The sequence below is a fragment of the Labrus bergylta genome, chromosome 10 (genome assembly GCF_963930695.1).
Source record: "Labrus bergylta chromosome 10, fLabBer1.1, whole genome shotgun sequence".
Lineage (NCBI taxonomy): Eukaryota > Metazoa > Chordata > Actinopteri > Labriformes > Labridae > Labrus > Labrus bergylta.
This window is the reverse complement of record NC_089204.1, coordinates 1,191,801-1,210,704: the sequence shown is the minus strand read 5'-3', so window position 1 is coordinate 1,210,704 and position 18,904 is coordinate 1,191,801. Positions and strand designations below refer to the sequence as shown.

Below are 18,904 nucleotides of genomic sequence, written 5' to 3'. Positions count from 1 at the left end.
ACCGAGAGCTGCCAGGTTTGTTTAAACCCCCGTTCTAAGGTTTATGACACGGTCATCCATGTTTCAATACTGTAATAAAAAGATGTATTTAAACATTGATCAAAAATAAATCCCTTAGAAATAATCTACCGAGATTAGCTACACACATATTAGAGTTCACACAGTTAATTAATTTTAGACTGTTATTTAACTTGATCACATATCATGAAGCTAGTCTACAGACAGGGAAGTGTCTTAAAACTCAATCAATCAATCAATCAATCAATCAATCAATCAATCAATCAATCAATCAATCAATCAATCAATCAATCAATCAATCAATCAATCAATCAATCAATCTTTATTTGTATAGCGCTAATTCATAACAAATGTAATGCTAGTAGCAAACTTGTCTTTATTTCTTTATTTCAGAGACATAGGTCAATATCAACATTAAAAACAGTTAAAAGATATGAATTGAATAAAAGACAAAGGCAACTAGGGATGAAACCATAACAAAGGAATACGAGAATGAAAGCACATTTCCTATAGTCTCAAGAAGGAAAAAAAAGTATCATTTAATGCCGGCCGAGACAGTGCCATCATGATTTTATCTACATTCCGTTAAAAACTCATATAGCCTATATGAACATTACATTTCTCAGTAGGCCTATGGCATTGACGGCTGGGACATTATTGGTGACAGGAAATTCGCTTGCACTCGTCCACTTTGCTACTTTGAGTAGATTAGAATGCATAATTGAAATCCATTTACATTTTAGCTTTACTGTATTTGCACCGTCCAATTAAGATAATGAAAGGAGCTTACATTTTAAATGTTGGCAAAAGAATAGAATAGAATAGATGTTTATTGCCATTTGTACAGGTACAGGACAGTACAGGTACATTGGAATTCTTGTGCGTTTCTCCCTGAGTCAAAATTATATATAAAATAGAATAGCATTGTAAGAAAAAAAAGTAGAAAAGTACAAAAAAAGTCAAAGTAAAAATAAACAAGTTGTAGTAACAGCTAAGTGATTTAAAATAAACTATACAGAAGTTATACACTGTATTAAAGCAAATATATAATACAAAAAAATAACAAGGGGAACACTGTACAATGAAATGAAATGTTTTCTTATTGCACTTATTATCTCTTATTGCACCTGAGGTTATTGCACACATATTTTTCACATTATATAATTACACTGTTTTTTTATTTTTAAGGTTAATATTGCACACTTGTATTGCACAGTGAGGTGGTCAGCTGTACATTTAGTCTGTAGGCATGGGGTCAAGTACTTTCTTCCTATCTTAAAAACACATATGGAATCACACACACTGGCGTCAAGTGATGTTCGAGTAAAAAAACAAAACATTACTCGTGTTCATTACTCAAAGGTGGTCGCTCGAAAATCTAGACTGGGATATTTTCGATCCCGTAGTCTATGAATGGATGCACACTGTGATAGGGGGATAGACGCTCCTGCTGGCAACCCTAGCTAGGCCGCTCACGAGGTTCTTCCTTTCTCAGCCAGCACCTTTCCAGCGGGTGAGTGCGTGGCGTGGATGGACTGGTGAAATTTCTCAAAAATTCACTCAAGCCAGCAGAGTTGGAGTTTTCTTAAAACGCCACCACCATGCCGGCGTATTTTCAAAGACCAGAGAATGCTCTGAAGCGAGCGAACGGTAAGTGGAATTAGTAATTCAGCTTCGCGGATGTCAGACGCTAATGCTAACTAGCTTCTGTTAGCTGGCTTTATTCTGCGTTACACTTAGCCTAGCTGACACAGTCAAAATGGCTAACTGCTAGCTAACACTAGCTTGAATGGCGTGGAGGCGATATCGCTGTCTCACGTCTACATTAATATTCAGCTGACCGGCTGGACCTTTTCTGTGTTACCGACAGTTGTAGTTATTGTTCTCCCGCTACAGACAACAGCTGGTGACAGTCTTGACGTTTTGATCAAAACATTTCTTGTCTGCTGTCAACCCGTTTCGTAAGGGTTTCTGTTCTTGTAGTGCGAAATTGAGGTGGTTCACGAGCCACCCCGGGCCTCACAATTCAGCCAACGCGGCCGGTGCAATCTGCTCAGATAACTGGATAATATAACGGTGTGTGCGTTCGTTTGACTTTTATTTTATGTCTTTATGCAGAGTTTCTCGAGGTTGGCAAAAAGCAGCCAGCCTTGGATGTTTTGTACGATGTCATCAAGAGCAAGAAACATCGAACATGGCAGAAGATCCACGAGCCCATCATGCTCAAATACCTGGAGCTCTGCGTGGATCTGCGCAAAAGCCACCTGGCCAAGGAGGGTCTCTATCAGTACAAGAACATCTGCCAGCAGGTGTGTGAGGAGAAAGGATGTTTGCACAGATCAGGTAGTGGTTCAAACTATGTTTCCATTTGAGTGAATGGGTAATGTTGTAACATCTTTGCTATTAGGTGAATATCAAATCTCTGGAGGATGTGGTTCGGGCTTATCTTAAGCTGGCGGAGGAGAAGACTGAGACAGCAAAGGGGGAGTCCCAGCAGATGGTTCTGGACATTGAGGATCTGGACAACATCCAGACTCCTGAGAGGTGAGCATGCTCAAATACTGTTCTCAGGAAATAACTGTATTTTAGAATTTTCCAATCAATCAAGGGTCTTCATATGTTTTTTTAGATTGTGTTTGAAGTTTAAGTTTCAATGGTTTCAGATGACAAGGTTTTACAGATCTTTCACAGGTGATGGTATAATGTAGGGGCTTAATAAATGTAAGATGCATTGATTATTGAATCTGCGACACTAGTGTGCTTCTGAGTGCTGTGAGTGGAGAGGACACTCAAGATCGTACTGACCGCCTGCTACTCACCCCCTGGGTCAAGTTCCTTTGGGAGTCATACCGTCAGTGTCTGGACTTGCTTCGGAATAACTCAAAAGTGGAGCGCCTGTACCATGACATTGCTCAGCAAGGTAAGTCTATTTTTTATTCATGCAAAATAAGTTTTTCCAGAAGTGAATGTGATATAATTCATGGTCTCCTGTGAGTTACTGACACTGTTTGTATTCTTTGTGGTTTTCCTTTTTGAATGATATATATGAATAGAAAATGATTTGACAAGGCCCTGTTTCAAGGATGAAAAGCATCCTTTTCAAACACAGAATGTTTTCAATCTGTAATCAGTGAATTAATAAATCAGTGTTTCTCACACTTAAAATGTGAATATTCCATTGCTTTACCTATATGTGTTTTAATTATTAAGTTCTACACCAAACTCTTGAAACAAGTATGTATAACGTATAATATACCTTCATCTTTTCTGCAGCATTTAAGTTCTGCCTTCAGTACACCCGTAAAGCAGAATTTCGCAAGCTGTGTGACAATCTGCGAATGCATCTGGGTCAGATCCAGCGCCACCACAATCAGAGCACTGCCATCAACTTGAACAACCCTGAAAGCCAGTCTATGCACCTTGAGACACGCCTGGTGCAGCTGGACAGCGCAATAAGCATGGAGCTCTGGCAGGTCTGTTCATCTTGTATTACATTTCTCAAAGGAGCATAACAGAATGCATGCATTTTTTGGTTTAGACACTGAAATGGAAAAGGTATTTTATTGAGAAGTTTAATGGTTCCTTTTGAAAGATGTCAGCAGTTAACACAGTTTGTTGTGTATAACACCTGTTTTGCTGTTCAGTGTTGTTTAGTTTAATAATATATGTTGCATACATGCAAGTTGAACATGACATTGTAACTAATGATGAATTGTTTATGTTATGCAGGAAGCATTCAAGGCTGTTGAAGACATCCATGGCCTGTTTGCTCTCTCCAAGAAGCCTCCCAAACCCCAGCTCATGGCCAACTACTACAACAAGGTGTCAACTGTGTTCTGGAAATCTGGAAATGCCCTCTTCCATGCTTGCACCCTCCACAGGCTCTATCACCTTTCAAGGGAGATGCGAAAGAATCTGACCCAAGAGGAGATGCAAAGGTAACAAATTCATGATCTGTGGATAAGTACAGAATATTTAATAATTAATAGTGACCAAGTGGTAATAATGCTTACTTTCTATATTCAGGATGTCCACCAGAGTCCTCCTGGCCACACTGTCTATTCCAATTACTCCTGAGCGCACTGACATTGCCCGGCTGCTGGACATGGATGGCATCATTGTAGAAAAACATCGCAGGCTGGCCACACTCCTTGGTCTGCAGTCTCCTCCAACCAGGCAGAGCCTCATCAATGACATGGTACACTGTGCAATAGCACCTGTGTAACTGATAACATTATTTGCTTTGAGATGTCTGAACTCATCTTTGTCTTTAATGTTTGTATTTAAGGTGAGATTTAACTTGCTGCAGTATATTGTACCAGAGGTGAAGGAACTCTACAACTGGCTTGAAGTAGACTTTCATCCTCTGAAGCTGAGTGGAAGGGTAACCAAGGTAAATCATTTGGCAGCAACCAGCTTGAGGAATATATACCAACAATATTTCTTGTGAATTTTTAGTTGAAGTTTTAATGATGATCTTGTATTTAATAAATGTTATTGTGGCTGTTAAATCATCACCCCAGCAAATGGTAACCGACTTGCTCTCCTATTAGGTGTTAAACTGGGTAAGAGACCAGGCAGAGAAGGAGGCTGATCTGCAGCAGTATGTCCCTCATCTGCAGAGTAATACTATCCTGAGGCTTCTGCAACAAGTAATTCTCTTCAATCTTTCAATTCCCTGATATGCTTTTATTTATAACTTCTACACTGTTATCTATTAAATCTCTCTTATCATTCTCCTTCCTTAATATAGGTTGCACAGATCTATCAAAGTATTGAGTTCACCCGTTTGGCCTCCCTGGTTCCATTTGTAGATGCCTTCCAGCTTGAGCGCTCCATTGTGGATGCTGCCCGCCATTGTGATCTGCAGGTAAAATCAGGATCTTGAATAATAGATCAACAAAATAGATCAACTAATTAAAGTATATTGAGTTTAGGATACATGTTAAGACCTAAAAGTGTTTTGCTCAACTGGTTTTATTTGCTTTTTCATTGTAGGTCCGTATAGACCACTCCTCTCGAACTCTGAGCTTTGGCTCTGACCTAAACTACTCGACCAAAGAAGATGCCCCTGTTGGTCCCTTCCTGCAGAACATGCCCTCAGAGCAAATAAGGAACCAGCTGACTGCCATGTCTTCTTCTTTGGCCAAGGCCATCTATGTCATCAAGCCTGCCTCTATCCTGGTGAGTTCCCCGTCTTACTCTTGTATAGCCACACACAAAGCTCAAACCCTCTAGAGTAGGAATTAAGGAACCGACAAGTTGTCTGCCAAGGATATTGCCTCTGGGAGCGATAGCTAGATTTCATTCATTCGACTCTTGCTTTCCATCTGGGCTGTTTGCCTGCATATAACTAAAGGCTGAAAGAATGCCAGTGGTCAACAATAATCTATTAGTGTGATGATTAGTGTCTTTTGGCAAAATATACAGTTGATTCTTCTATTATAAACAGTATTTTGATTTTTGTCCTTTTTCAGCAAGAGCGTGAGGAGCAGAACCAGCTGGCCATCGCTGCCTATCTGAAAAATGCCCGTAAAGATCACCAACGCATCCTGGCTCGTAGACAAACCATTGAAGAGCGCAAAGAGCGCCTCGAGAGCCTTAACATTCAGCGTGAGAAGGAAGAGCTGGAGCAGCGTGAGGCCGAGATGCAGAAAGTTCGCAAGGCTGAGGAGGAGCGTCTGCGCCAAGAGGCCAAAGAGAGAGAGAAGGAGCGCATCATGCAGGAGCATGAGCAGATCAAAAAGAAGACAGTGCGCGAGCGACTGGAGCAGATCAAGAAGACTGAACTTGGAGCCAAGGCCTTCAAGGATATTGATATCGAGGTAAATTGTAGCCAAAATTACAAAATGGATTATGTTGACTAAATATTGTACGGCTAAAAAAATTATACCAACAAATGTGTTTTTAACAGGACCTTGAGGAACTGGACCCTGACTTTATTATGGCCAAGCAAGTGGAGCAGCTGGAGAAGGAGAAGAAAGAACTCCAGGAGCGTCTGAAGAACCAGGAGAAGAAGGTAACTGAAGGATACATATTTGAACATGTGTGATCATGGTTGCAAATCAGACACTAATCATTTATTTTGTCTCTCTAGATTGACTACTTTGAGAGGGCCAAACGCCTTGAGGAGATTCCTCTTATAAAGAAGGCTTATGAAGAGCAGCGCATTAAAGACATGGAACTATGGGAGCTCCAGGAAGAGGATAGGGTATGTTTAAATAAAAAACAACTCTCACAGAATTTCATACACATGTGGTGAGTATCTACAATGTAAGAATGTTTTCCCTTTTCAGATCAGCAACATGAAAGTTGAACGGGAGAAAGCTCTGGAGCACAAGAAGCGCATGTCCAGGATGATGGAGGACAAAGAAAGCTTCTTATCCAAAATAACTGCTGCCCGTAGCTTTATTTATGAGGTAAGGCTACTCTACTGATACAGAATTCACACTTTGTTAATGACAGACTGTGCTGAGAGAGGCAGCTGACTGCAAAGTGTATTTGAGAAGGAAAACACTAGAGGGCAGCAACAAGTCAGAATAGTCCACCTTTGGATTTGGTGGTCAGTTAATAATGTTGCTTTAAAACTTTCTTTTGGTCGGAATTGTACAGTGAAGTTGTACTTTTTGACTACAACTACCTTTTAACTGCTAACTGATGCCCCCTGGTGGTTTAAACGTACTGTGATGAGTTTTTCACTGATTATGAAACATGAATAATTATGCCTTTTTATATGAACCTACTAAAGCAAATGAGACGATTGGCCAGGTGATTGATGTATGTGTGTCACTGCTGCCACTTGGTTGTGGACTAATGAAGCAATTTACACAATGCTGTCATGAAGTTCCTGTGTTTAGTTTTTCCCCCAAAATAGATTCCTTCTTAGCAATGCTTTTGACAGCTGAGACACTACAGGATGTTATTTTCAGTGGACAATACCACTAACACTTGAACACATGAAAAAAAATTCCAAAATGATAAGAAATACCACCTTGTTTACTAGGCTGCCAGAATCTACGCAAAATGAAAGTTTCTCAGGAGAGCTTTTAGGACAAAACAGCTCCAGGTTGCAAATAAACCAAATTGCCCTTTTGCTTTGGTTATGAGGCCCCACGGCCCTCTCAGCAGTGTTTTCAAATAAATTTTTCTGTCTTTGAAGGAAAAACTGAAAACTTTCGAGGAACGCTTGGTGGAGGAGAGGAAGACGCGTTTGGAAGAAAAGAAAAGGCAGCGCAAAGAGGACAGGCGTAATGCTTACTACCGCTCGAAAGAGGAGGAGGCACAGCGTATTCACGAGGAGCAGCTCAAGAAAGGTCATTTTCTGTTTGCATTTGTGCGCTGACACACAGATACCTGTAAACCAACCCTTCATGGTGAAGGAAACACATGGTGTCATATGCCACAATTATCATCAAGAAGAAAGTGGAGGATATATGAGAAAATCTCAAGCAGCAGTTATAAGATTGTTGTTTGAGAGACAGTAGTACAACAGGAGCTGTTGCCCAGAATAAAGTTTTTGTGGACTTGGGGGTTAGGGAAGTTCATTTGGAAGATTTTTAGTTCATAAAATGTTTACCATGTCATCCTTTTGTTTTTTATTATTAAAACTACTTGAATGAACTCTGCTTTTTATCAGGGCAATATGCAGTAGCTTTTATGTGTCAAAGGTTATGTTATTTGGTTCTCATGTTACTTCTTACTGTGGGACAGAGCGTGAGGAGCGGGATCGCGTGGAACAAGAGCAGCGAGAGGAGGAGGAGAGAGAGTACCAGGAACGGCTGCGTAAGCTTGAAGAGCAGGAACGGAAGCAGCGTGCTCGTCAGCAGGAGATTGAGGAACGGGAACGGCGCCGTGAGGAGGAGAGAAAGGTTCCCCCAGAAGAGAAAGCCAAGGTACAAATTAGCTGTTTTGTTCAGGTCCTACAGGTATCAAGTCTCATTGTGCTGCTGTGTTCGACTTGAGCACTGATGACTTGGACTCAAGCACTAACTTAAAAGATGGAGAGGACTTTATGATGGGTTTTTTTGTACAAGGCCATTAAGATGTATTCAGTTTGAGAAAAGGCTAGCATGTGTTCACCTGCATGCAGGGTTCATGTGCCATCTTGTTCAGTCACAGTTAGTGGGTCTTGGTGATGTGCTGATTGCAGTCATATCACTGTGGTATGGGACACACAGCACACAATTAATAAGCTGAAGTGATCTCATTAAGAGAAACAATAACGTCTGAACCTTAAGAGAGGGGCAGTAAACATTCATGTTAACACAACACTGTAACCTCATTTTAAATGATTTGATTAGTCAGAAGATGTGCTTTGAGTTGTCCATGTACCAAATGTCCACTCAATCGAGTTAAACAGTGGTCCTCCTTGTATCTCTAGAGCTTTCTTCAAAATGTTATTGTAGATGCTTGAAGTGCATCAGTTCGCTTTGAAAGCTTTTCCTTGGTCTTGTCAAGTTTAAACACATTGACATTATAGTAACATAGTAAATATAGCAATTTGTCATAAAATACTGTGATTATTCTGAAAGTGTGACGCAAGGAAAGCCAAACATATTGTCACAAGTTCATGGACCCAGGGGCAGCATAATGGACTACATGTTCTTTTTTGCACATTGACACAACATTTCATGTGATCTAACTTTGCGTCTTGATCATTCTGATGTGCTTATACAGGATTGGGGCGAAAAGGAGAAAGAGGAGGGAGGATGGAGAAAGCGTACAGAAGGAGGTGATTCAGAATGGCGTCGTTCTGTTCCTGAAAGGTATGTGATGCTTATCTGTTATAGGTATCCCCATTAAATCATGAGGGGCTACTATGACAATGTTTTCTCTCTTTTAGTAGGGAATGGAGACAGGAGGGCCGTGAAGATGACAAGGAGGAGAAAGAGGTCCCCTTCAAAAGAGGAGCAGATGCTCCTCGCAGAGGTGCAGATGATAGAGGACCCCGGCGTGGCTTTGAGGATGACAGAGGCCCTCGTCGTGGAGGTGAGGATGAACGTCCTCTGCGCAGAGGAATCGACGAAGACCGCGCACCTCGCAGAGGCTTTGATGATGACCGCGGTCCAAGAAGAGGTGGAGATGAGGACCGCGGCCCCAGGCGTGGATTTGATGAGGACCGCGGCCCCAGGCGTGGATTTGATGAGGACCGCGGCCCCAGGCGTGGATTTGATGAGGACCGCGGCCCCAGACGGGGATTTGATGAGGACAGAGGTCCCCGTAGAGGCATGGATGACCTGAGGGGTCCCAGGCGTGGGGCTGATGATGACTGGGGTTCCAGAAGAGGCGGAGATGATGACAGAGGTGGAAGGAGAGGTATGGATGATGGGCCACGTCGTGGTGAGGATCTCAAACCCTGGAAGCCCCTGGGAAGACCTGGTAAGCCTTTGAGCTGCTGATAAGTGATAATGTTTCGTAATCAGAGCTCACAGCTCCTATTTGTTTAAATGCAATATCTCACAGAATGACTCTGTTCCAGGTGGTTGGCGGGAGCGGGAGAAGGCGAGAGAGGATAGCTGGGGTCCACCCCGTGGTGAAGCTAATGAGGAAGGAGATGATGGTGAAGGAGAGGAGAGACCAAGCGAGCCTCCCAGAGACCGTCCTCCACAAAAGTGTGTGATAGACCTTTGCCAGAGGCTTCCAAAAATGACTATTGTTGAATGCAGAGGAAAGTATTTAGTTACCCTGTCAGTGAGGTAGTAAAGTCATTATATTGTTGTTACTACGTGTTAACAGAGAGGAGAGTAGCTGGAGGAGAGGTGGTACAGAGGAAGGAAGTGGGTGGAGAGATTCTCGCAAAGAGGAACCTGATCGTCGTGACCGTGAAGACCGTGAAGACCGCCGGGTTGACCGCCGCGATAGAGACCGCCGGGATGACCGTGAACAAAGAGCCCCACCAAGAGAACTTCCTGATGATGGTAATTAGAACATATTTTCTACAAAGCATAACTATTACATACACATAAGGAATATACATTTAGTTTTTTGTGGCCTGAAAGGTCAAGGTTTCGATCTCCAACTCCTTGGCCAATACTCTACTACTGCAACCCAGACGCTGATGCTGCGGCCAGTGAATGTGTATGATTGATTAGCTAATACTGATGGACACTTTATATAACAGCCTCTGACATCAGTGTTTGGATGGGTAGTTGTGCCCTGTAGTGTAAAACATGCTTTTAGTATTCAGAAGACTAGAAAAGCGCCATACATGCACACTTGCATGATATTTGTAATTTCCTCATTGTATTGCAGTTTATAGCTGTGCATAGTCAATTGTACTGAGAGCACCCATTAGATGCTAAGGTACAAAATAGAACACATCATTTAAAGGAGATGTGAACTTTTCAAGCAGAGCAATTTGTTGAGTTGTTCTGTTCAGCTAATGGAGGTTTCTTTTTATGAGCTCAAAGCAACTAACTCAAGAAAAGAACCACCAAGTTTTTCATACTTCAGACTTTTGCACCAAAGTTTGAGTTGTTGGATTAACATATGTCTTCTTGAATTGGGTATAATTAGCAACTTTGTCTCCTCAGGAGGTTCTTGGCGTCGTGGAGGGGATGATAAGCGCGAGGAGCCGGACAGAGCCGAACGACCCAGAGAGCGGGTGAGGGAACCTGACCGTGATGCTGATGGAGAAAAGGGGTGGCGAGGTGGCGACAAAGACAACCCTCGTCGTATCAAGAACGAAACAGATGATGATGGCTGGACCACTGTCCGTCGCTGAGCCAACAGCCTGTGCATCCAATTTGCCTGGTTAATGATGGATGGTTTTTGAAGAGAAGAAAAAAGTATCTTATCTTATCAGCTGGTTATCCACAGTGGTGAATTTTTGGCAACAAACTTCTGACACTCTAAAGTAAATCCTCAATTATTTGTAGATGGTAGTTTTTCCCCCCTTTCATCCTTATTTTGACTTTAAACATTTTCCAACTAAAGGCTCCTTACCACCTAAGATAACATCTACCAAGAACTTGCTCGCAGGCCTTCAAAACCGTCAATGAAAACATGACTGCCCCAATGGTAATGAGTGTATTTTCCTTAGATATTGAAGTAAAACTGGATTATCATAAAGCAATTTACCTGCTCCAGCTTTCAATGCAAACGAATTGTATCACCAGATGCCTCATTTAAATAATTAACCTCTGCATAGATACAATCGTAAGGTTCACACTCACAACTCTTGTAATGGCAATGACTTGGAATTTTTCACGTTTTAATAATTTCTACTCTTCATCTAACGTTCAGATGCTTCTTAACCTGATAAAGAACTAGTGGAATCTACATTTTGATGTTCATGCTTAGAGTATTCAATTGATCCTGCTTAATATCCAATGTGTGGTTCTATCTTACTGCAGTAATGGTTAGAAAACCAGCTTGCATGTGTACAGATAAAGCCTTCATTAATAAAGATGTTTGCTCACCACCAACTACTGAGTCATTGAGTCTCAAATGCTGTTTCATCATTAAGTATTGCAGAATCACTGGTCTCAATTAAATCTTCTGTACATAAATCATAGACCTGTAAGTCATAACTCCTACTATTGAATCACTACATAAACAGAAGTTGTGATGGGATTACAGGAGCTGTGGTTTCCCAACCTTCCTCAAATATAGCTAAGTTATTTTAGAGGACAATAACTGAAACGCTTTATACCCTTATTAGAATTTGACATTTTTTCCAAGTACCGTACATCAGGCAAACTTGAGTAATGACATTGATGTGTGTTGACATGACATGTTGATCTCTGCACTCTAGATACCCTAACGGCCGAACAAATGCTGCTTTTGGTGTCGTATAAGAACACTACCGTCATTTCACCACTAGAGAGCGGTAAAGCACTGTGGAGTGGGAAGACACGCTTCATATGAGAGCAAGCGATGGTTGCTGGTTCACTCAGTGTGATAAAAACTGCAGGCTGCGGTCAGTTGGCAGTGCGACGGTTAACGACCCACACGCTGTTGAGATGAGAGAAACTCAACCATGCTGTATTTTCTCTTAAAGAGTGCTTGTTACTTGAAGTAGCGTTAATGAAATTGCAGTTGGCTGACTGGAACCGATATATTACTCGGATTTACAATAATATTACTTGAACAATAATGTGTCACATGGTTGATTAAAATTAAAATACACTTATATTTATTAGTAGACGTACAATAAAATTCTACAAATTGCTACAAGTGAAAATGTAGACTATTTCTCCAAGTAGCCGTATACTTAATGTTGTTAAACAATGTGCTCTGGAATCAGAACATTTAGGAATTGTAAAATGAGGCGCATTACTTGCCTTACACTTTGCATATTTGTGACAACCCATTTGGTCTGTGTGTTTAGCCTATTACTCCTCAGAATCGTAACCTACCAACACCTAAGCTTAACAAGTTAATTGGCTTCGTGTGGACAACACATAGCCTAGTAGAGGGGTAACTGGAAATAGGCCTAATAAGAGCACCGTAAATTTAATTATTAATGATAATTATAACAATAATAGAATAAACAGTTAGTGTAATATTAATGCTATTCAGTCCAATAACAAGGCTGTGTCATTGGCAATTTCAATTATCCAACATCTAATGAGATAATAACTTCGAATGAACATTTTTATTCAATCTCAAAAAACGCAAACCAGTATAATAACGGCATTAATGCATTCAAGCACATTTAACAACAGAGCTACACCCAGGCCTCATCATTTAAAGTGGTCGCTCCGTGTGCTGTTAAGTGTATCATCTCCTACATGAAGGCCCTCGACGCGCGGCCACGATCTCTCACCAACACATCCTAACACAGGTGACTACAGTCAAAGCTTCAACGCCAACAAACATCTGAACAACAGTGACGAGGCCACCCATCACTGGGAAATGTGTTGTTGAATTTAATTTTAAAGACTGTCACCACGAAGTTCACACAAATCTAAAGCTCGTTTGTGTCTCCTAAAGGCCATATCATATCCCCCAGAAATGAAGAGTTTCTCCCAAACGATAGAATATAAAAAATAAAATAGAATCAATAAAATCTGAGGGAAAACAAAAACGAGCACTGACTAAATTATTGCAATTTCATTAAAACAATTTCGTTGGAAAACAAAACAAAAAAATACATAATGATCAACAGCCATTCGTGCGTAATAGCCAGAGCGCGCGCGCACAGACATGAAATAGACTTTTAGAGCCGAATTGATGTTTACACATTTTTGTGAATAATTCAAAGTGATGACTTGTTAGTATTAACTTAAATCACGCGCAGCCTTTAAAATATTTTGAACCTGTCGGGCTACCTTGAGCATTCCTACTGGTTTAGATTCCTACTGGTTCAGATGAGTGTGTTAAATGTCCTGAAGATATGTGCGTGTGAGTGTGTGCGTGTGCGTGAGGGGGCTGCTCTGGACGAATCCGTTCCGTGTTCCTCGTTCAGTCCGCCTCTCCGCGCCCCTGTTTCCCATTGACGCACTTTTTAAGCGTCTTCCCCTTCTCCACCTTAAGGCGAGCAGCAGCGGCAGCAACCAATCACCATGCCATTACAGCCTTCAGAGGAAGCTGTTTATGGGACTGCAGCGCTAATTAGGCTCATGAACTAACAAATCTGCCTGCACGAACCCGGCGAGGAAAACGATCACATCCATGGATTAGTCTGGGAGTAGCCGAGCACTATTTTATTCTGGCTTTCTTGACACAGACGCCTTTTCCAAACTTATTAACTGCTCACAAACTTCCCCCGTTCTTGTGCGTGGAGTATTTTTGAAGCGACTGAGCCTATACAACTTTAACTTAAGCTGGGGAATCTGGACTATCAGACCATGTTTCAGCCTACACCCAAGAGGTGTTTTACGATAGAGTCTTTAGTGGCGAAGGATAATCCTATACCGGTGTCCCGTTCCGAGGAGCCCATCAGGCCAGCGGCTCTAAGCTATGCAAACTCCGGCCAGATGAACCCCTTCCTCAACGGCTTCCACTCCAGCGGCAGGGGCGTCTACTCTAACCCGGACTTGGTATTTGCCGAGGCGGTCTCCCATCAGCAGAACTCCGCCGTCCCGGTGCATTCGGTCGCCCCACCGCACGCTCTGGCTGCTCACCCGCTTTCCTCTTCGCACAGTCCGCACCCTCTTTTTGCCAGCCAGCAAAGGGACCCATCAACTTTCTACCCCTGGTTATTACACAGATATAGATACTTAGGACATAGATTTCAAGGTAAGCTATCAAAGTGCTTTGGTAGACTCACTTTTACGCATGAATAGTGCCGAGCGGCTGCACATCGATCACAATGTTTTTCTCTCTCTCCATCTTCACAGAGTTCAGGGTAGAGATGAAATAATAAATATACTGTATGAGAAGTCTAACTTCTATGTCCAGAAACAAACACGTATCTAAAGGATTGTGTCCGCTAAAATAAACAAATAACAAAAGTTTCATTTAAAAAAAAGAAAAGAAAAGAATAATTAAAAGTGCTAACTTGGCCTTTGTAGCTCTTTGCCCTTAGCACGTCTACTTGGGGCAAACAATGTGACATTTATTTGTACTTTGAATGCTTGCAGGTTGTATATGATGTACATGCATAGTAAATATGAAACTAATGAAGGCTATTGCGCTGCTGTAGAAACGATCCTTAGAGTCTTTGAGATTTTGACCCCGAGTTTTTATTTTTTCGTTTTTGTTTAAATGCAAATATATATATATATATTTATATATATATATATAAAAATCAAACTGTTTAGATGGTAATTTAACTTGCCATTTGCTAATTTTCTCCGGCTGACATGAGTCGTATTTGGAGTGATCTACATTTGATTTACCAGGTTAACTTGGCCTGCGGGATGTTTGGACTAGCATTTCATTGAAAAAAAAAATTGTTTCTTTAGGACGCACAATATATGGTGATTACAGTTGTGTCATTGGTTATTTCTTTATTTCAAGCTAAATTATATTTTAAAGAATCAATCGAAATTCATTGTATTTATTTATTTTTGATTGTGGTCGAAACGTCTTGATGCTGATTGAATTTTACATTTGATTTTGTTTACAATGGACGTTTTTTTCTTGTTAATTGAATTAGGCCAAGGATTATACCTGCAGCTTTGTGCTGTTTCCTTCTTCATGCGGTGGTCTCACAAATTTAGCGCATAGAAACAGTCATTAAAGAATATGTGTCCCCATTAAACACCTTTATTATTGACTGATACCCAGCTTCTCTTCAAACATGAGGACATTATTATAGAAAATGTTTCCACTGCCCTTAGCCGACTATTGACGCATTCATCACCTGTGTGGAGGCCTTCTGTTTCTCATAGAAATGTTAACTTGTAATATTGAAAAGTCACTACAGACCCTCGTTTTCTGCTTGGTTTCCAGGTAATGAAACGAGTCCGGAGAGCTTCCTTTTGCACAACGCGCTAGCCAGAAAGCCCAAAAGAATCCGGACAGCTTTTTCACCCTCGCAACTCCTACGGCTCGAACACGCATTTGAGAAAAACCATTATGTAGTGGGAGCAGAAAGAAAACAGCTCGCACACAGCCTTAGCCTCACAGAAACTCAGGTAAGAAACACGATATTTTCATCAACATTTAAATTGACATCCTGTCCCAGAAGCTCTTTTTTAGACCTATCGATTGTTTCTCTGTGTGTTGTTTTTTCCCTGGCTGTTAAAACAGGCCTACTTTGGCTTTAAAATGAATTTTATTTTGGTTGTTATAATACACGGTTATCATTTTGTTGCTAATTGTGGACTTAGTTCAATATTCTCGTTTTTTCCCGTAACGTGGCACCGTGCGTAAAAACACATTTAAAACGGAACCGCTATAAAATGAATATAACGCATGGCAATGAATAAAGGGCATATTAATGAGATAATTATCTGAAATAATCAGTCACCGAATTGTTTCAACACAACATGCTCCATAAATGCATGTTGTCACTCTTAGACAGAGGCTTTCTGTTGGATCAAATCCACTGTCATTGTATAGGTCTAACCTCATTTTAGAAGGGGTTGAATTACTTTGTTTTGGAGGGAGAATGTTGCTTTTCAAAATGGAGGGCAAATTAACCAGTTAACCATTTTATGGGATAGGCGATACAAAGAGCGAGGCGGGTTCAGTGAATTCCCCCTGCCATATTTAAAGTGCTGTTTGAGCCCATCAGACGCTGTCTTTTGTCCGCTGTACCTCCTTTGGACAGCGGGGCCTTTGGAGGAACTGAAGGGAGAAATGAACCATCACCTACTTCAATTAACCCACTGAAGGCTTATTAAATTCACCTCAGTTGCCATTTAAGCACTTAAAGGGCTGCAGAGTGACAAAGGACGGACAGACAATTTATCGATTTAGATGTTGCTAATTCCCCACGGTACCGTTTAACAAAGCTAAGTCGATTTAGAGGAGTGGTTCAAAAACACATGTCAGATATGTGACATGCGTGTGACTCTATGCCATGTTTTTTTATGTTTTGTTGTTGTTTTAAAAATACTGAAATGTAAAAAAAAAAAAAAAAGATGACCTACTTTAGGGGAGAATCAAAAGTTTCCAAACTTTAAACATAGATTAGAAAAGATACCTTACTACAATTTGAGCTATTTTGCGGTATTTGAGTGTCATGTAACAGGAGGATATTATGAGTTCTAAAATATATATTTTTTTTTTATAGTGGAGTAAAAATTGTAAACTACAAGTTGAGCTTTTATTATTTGAATGACATATAATGGGATGATATTAGAATCTCAATTCATTTAAATATAAGGGAGCTATGGTGCAGTCAAAATGCAATTATTTGCTTTTGTATTTATAGGACATGTTTTCTGAGAATACACATGTTATTTGTTTATTTTAAAGGTAGTTTGCACTGTTATCATCAGCTGCAGGTCACAGTTTAACATTTTATTTCAGCTGGACCGCTGCCTGCCTTTATTTCCCCCTGCGGTCCAAACAATGTGTCCCCTTTGTACTTGGTTTTACGCGCTGGCCAATCGCGGTTCATCGTGCGAAACTGATACATTTTTTTTGTTCTTTTTTTCCTCTTAAGGTAAAAGTGTGGTTTCAGAACCGAAGGACGAAGTTCAAGCGACAGAAGTTGGAGGAGGAGGGCTCCGAGTCTCAGCAGAAGAAGAAGGGATCGCATCACATAAACAGGTGGAGACTGGCGACTAAACAGTCGAGCCCAGAGGAAATTGATGTCACTTCGGACGATTAGAAAATACTATAAGCGCCTGAGTGAAGAAAGACGTGGATACATGAGGCCACTTACAGACAGTGAGAGGGTAAAAAGCCAACGTCACATTTCTAATATCCGGAGATCGGCAGCTGAGGGTGAGAGAACCCGGACTGGTGGCCCTGCTGTCACCAAGTGGGTCTGTCATTCCAAATGTCCCAGGAAAAGTGACTGACAGAGTCAGTCCGACTACCTGATCCCTTCCACGTACAAACCTCCATCACTGCAATCTACCACCACCTTTTTTCTCCAGTTCATATTGGACGTTTGCACTTCAGAAGGTTTTTAGCAAAAAAACAAAAAGAAAGAAAAAAAGAAAGAAAACAAGTTTCCACTCAAGATACCAAAACACCAAACAGCTTTTTTAAAACTTGAAATGCATGGAATATTTTTTTCCTGGTAGTTGTTTTAATTTGACACGTTATCTCAAACAAAGAAGAAAAAATAACAATATTGTTTTTCACTCTATTTTCAAACTGAGATATGTCGTGATATTTCCTTTTTACACAGTGTGCAGTCTTTAATTCATGATTCTCGTGTAAAAGTGATTGTGAAAACATATGAAGTAGCGGTGCTGCGTTATAGTGTTTTGTTTTAAACATACAAATTTCGATTGAAAACTGAATCCGACCACATATGAAGTACTTAAAGGGAAGAAATCAGGACATTCCTTTAACCTAAAGCTTTACCAATGTGTTGCTGCGGCCCCACGCAGCCTTCTGTCAGGACTTGACCCTGCGGTGAAAGTTGCCACGAAGGACTAAATGCAACAATTCAGACAGAAAAAAAAACTTCAAGCACTGAGCGTATTCCATGTACAGAAATGCTAAAAAATTAATGTTTCTGTTAAACCCTCTTTTACAGAATGTAAATAATTTTTGTGTTTGTGTTAAGTTTGCTACAATTTTAACACAAAGTATATACTTCCAAGAAGTATGTAATTGTCAATATTTTGTCAATAAAGTTTTATCAATATGTATCGCGCAGTCAAAGTATAGGCTTTTCTTTAATAGAGCAGCTGAATGAAATCAGTTCAATCGAAAAGGAGCTTTCAGGGCGATGGTGTATTTTGCGTTGTGCCATAAAAGAATAATTTGCAGTGTATGCGCAAAGGTTTGTTGATGTTTGGACTCTGCTTTAATTTAAAGAGAGAGAGAGAGGGGAGTGAAAGAGCAATGCTGCAGCAGTGCAGCACATAATTTGTTGTTCAGTCCTGCATTTGTTTCTCAGTGTGATAAAGACCGCATTAGTTTTATTTTCAGGGGCTGCAGCGTCTGCTGCGCTCCAGCTACAAAGAGCCCCTACAAGCTTTTGTGAAAGTGCAAATCAGTTTAGGCAATTATCATGCGAGTAATATGAGGGGAAAGGGGATGCAGTGCCCAGTGGTCCACTTTAATCTCTTAATCCACGGATCCAAAGGGGCTTGGTTGGACATAATTTAGTACAATCTGACTACCCCTCACGAAGCGATAAGAGAAGGTTGCAATGCGCCGCAAAATGGGATCTTTGTTTAAAATCTTGTCTTGTAGGCTCCATCATGCTGCAAGCTGCTGCTTTGGACTGAACGGGAACATTACAGCTTCTTTATGAGCCTGCAGACTAAACTAAAAAGATGCTTTTTCCAGCAGGATATGATTGCTTATTTGCACAAAACAAACCATCAATCAAAAAAAACAAAAACAATCCGTTTTTCAA

The 18,904-nt window shown here is 40.8% G+C and overlaps 2 protein-coding genes across 3 annotated transcripts; both read left to right on the top strand.

Moving 5' to 3' along the window:
- Window positions 1-1,501: 1,501 nt before the first annotated feature.
- eif3s10 (eukaryotic translation initiation factor 3, subunit 10 (theta)) lies at window positions 1,502-11,444 on the top strand. 2 transcript variants are annotated; one of them, XM_020646121.3, is made up of 22 exons: window positions 1,502-1,668; window positions 2,137-2,327; window positions 2,426-2,562; window positions 2,775-2,938; window positions 3,292-3,491; window positions 3,748-3,956; window positions 4,045-4,216; window positions 4,307-4,411; window positions 4,572-4,670; window positions 4,772-4,888; window positions 5,017-5,202; window positions 5,496-5,843; window positions 5,933-6,037; window positions 6,116-6,229; window positions 6,315-6,437; window positions 7,178-7,331; window positions 7,729-7,910; window positions 8,695-8,783; window positions 8,864-9,396; window positions 9,497-9,629; window positions 9,754-9,935; window positions 10,551-11,444. In XM_020646121.3, exons 1-22 carry the CDS (start codon window positions 1,620-1,622, stop codon window positions 10,739-10,741), a joined length of 3,783 nt encoding a protein of 1,260 aa, XP_020501777.1. In that variant the 5' UTR covers window positions 1,502-1,619; the 3' UTR covers window positions 10,742-11,444. The 2 variants fall into 2 exon arrangements, with proteins under 2 accessions (XP_020501777.1, XP_020501776.1); XM_020646120.3 differs by having other exon boundaries at window positions 8,861-9,396.
- A 2,004-nt stretch (window positions 11,445-13,448) lies between these two features.
- On the top strand, window positions 13,449-18,188 carry emx2 (empty spiracles homeobox 2). The gene is made up of 3 exons (XM_020646141.3): window positions 13,449-14,202; window positions 15,361-15,545; window positions 17,024-18,188. The coding sequence occupies exons 1-3, from the start codon at window positions 13,812-13,814 to the stop codon at window positions 17,189-17,191; spliced, it is 744 nt and encodes a 247-aa protein (XP_020501797.1). The 5' UTR covers window positions 13,449-13,811; the 3' UTR covers window positions 17,192-18,188.
- Window positions 18,189-18,904: the final 716 nt, after the last annotated feature.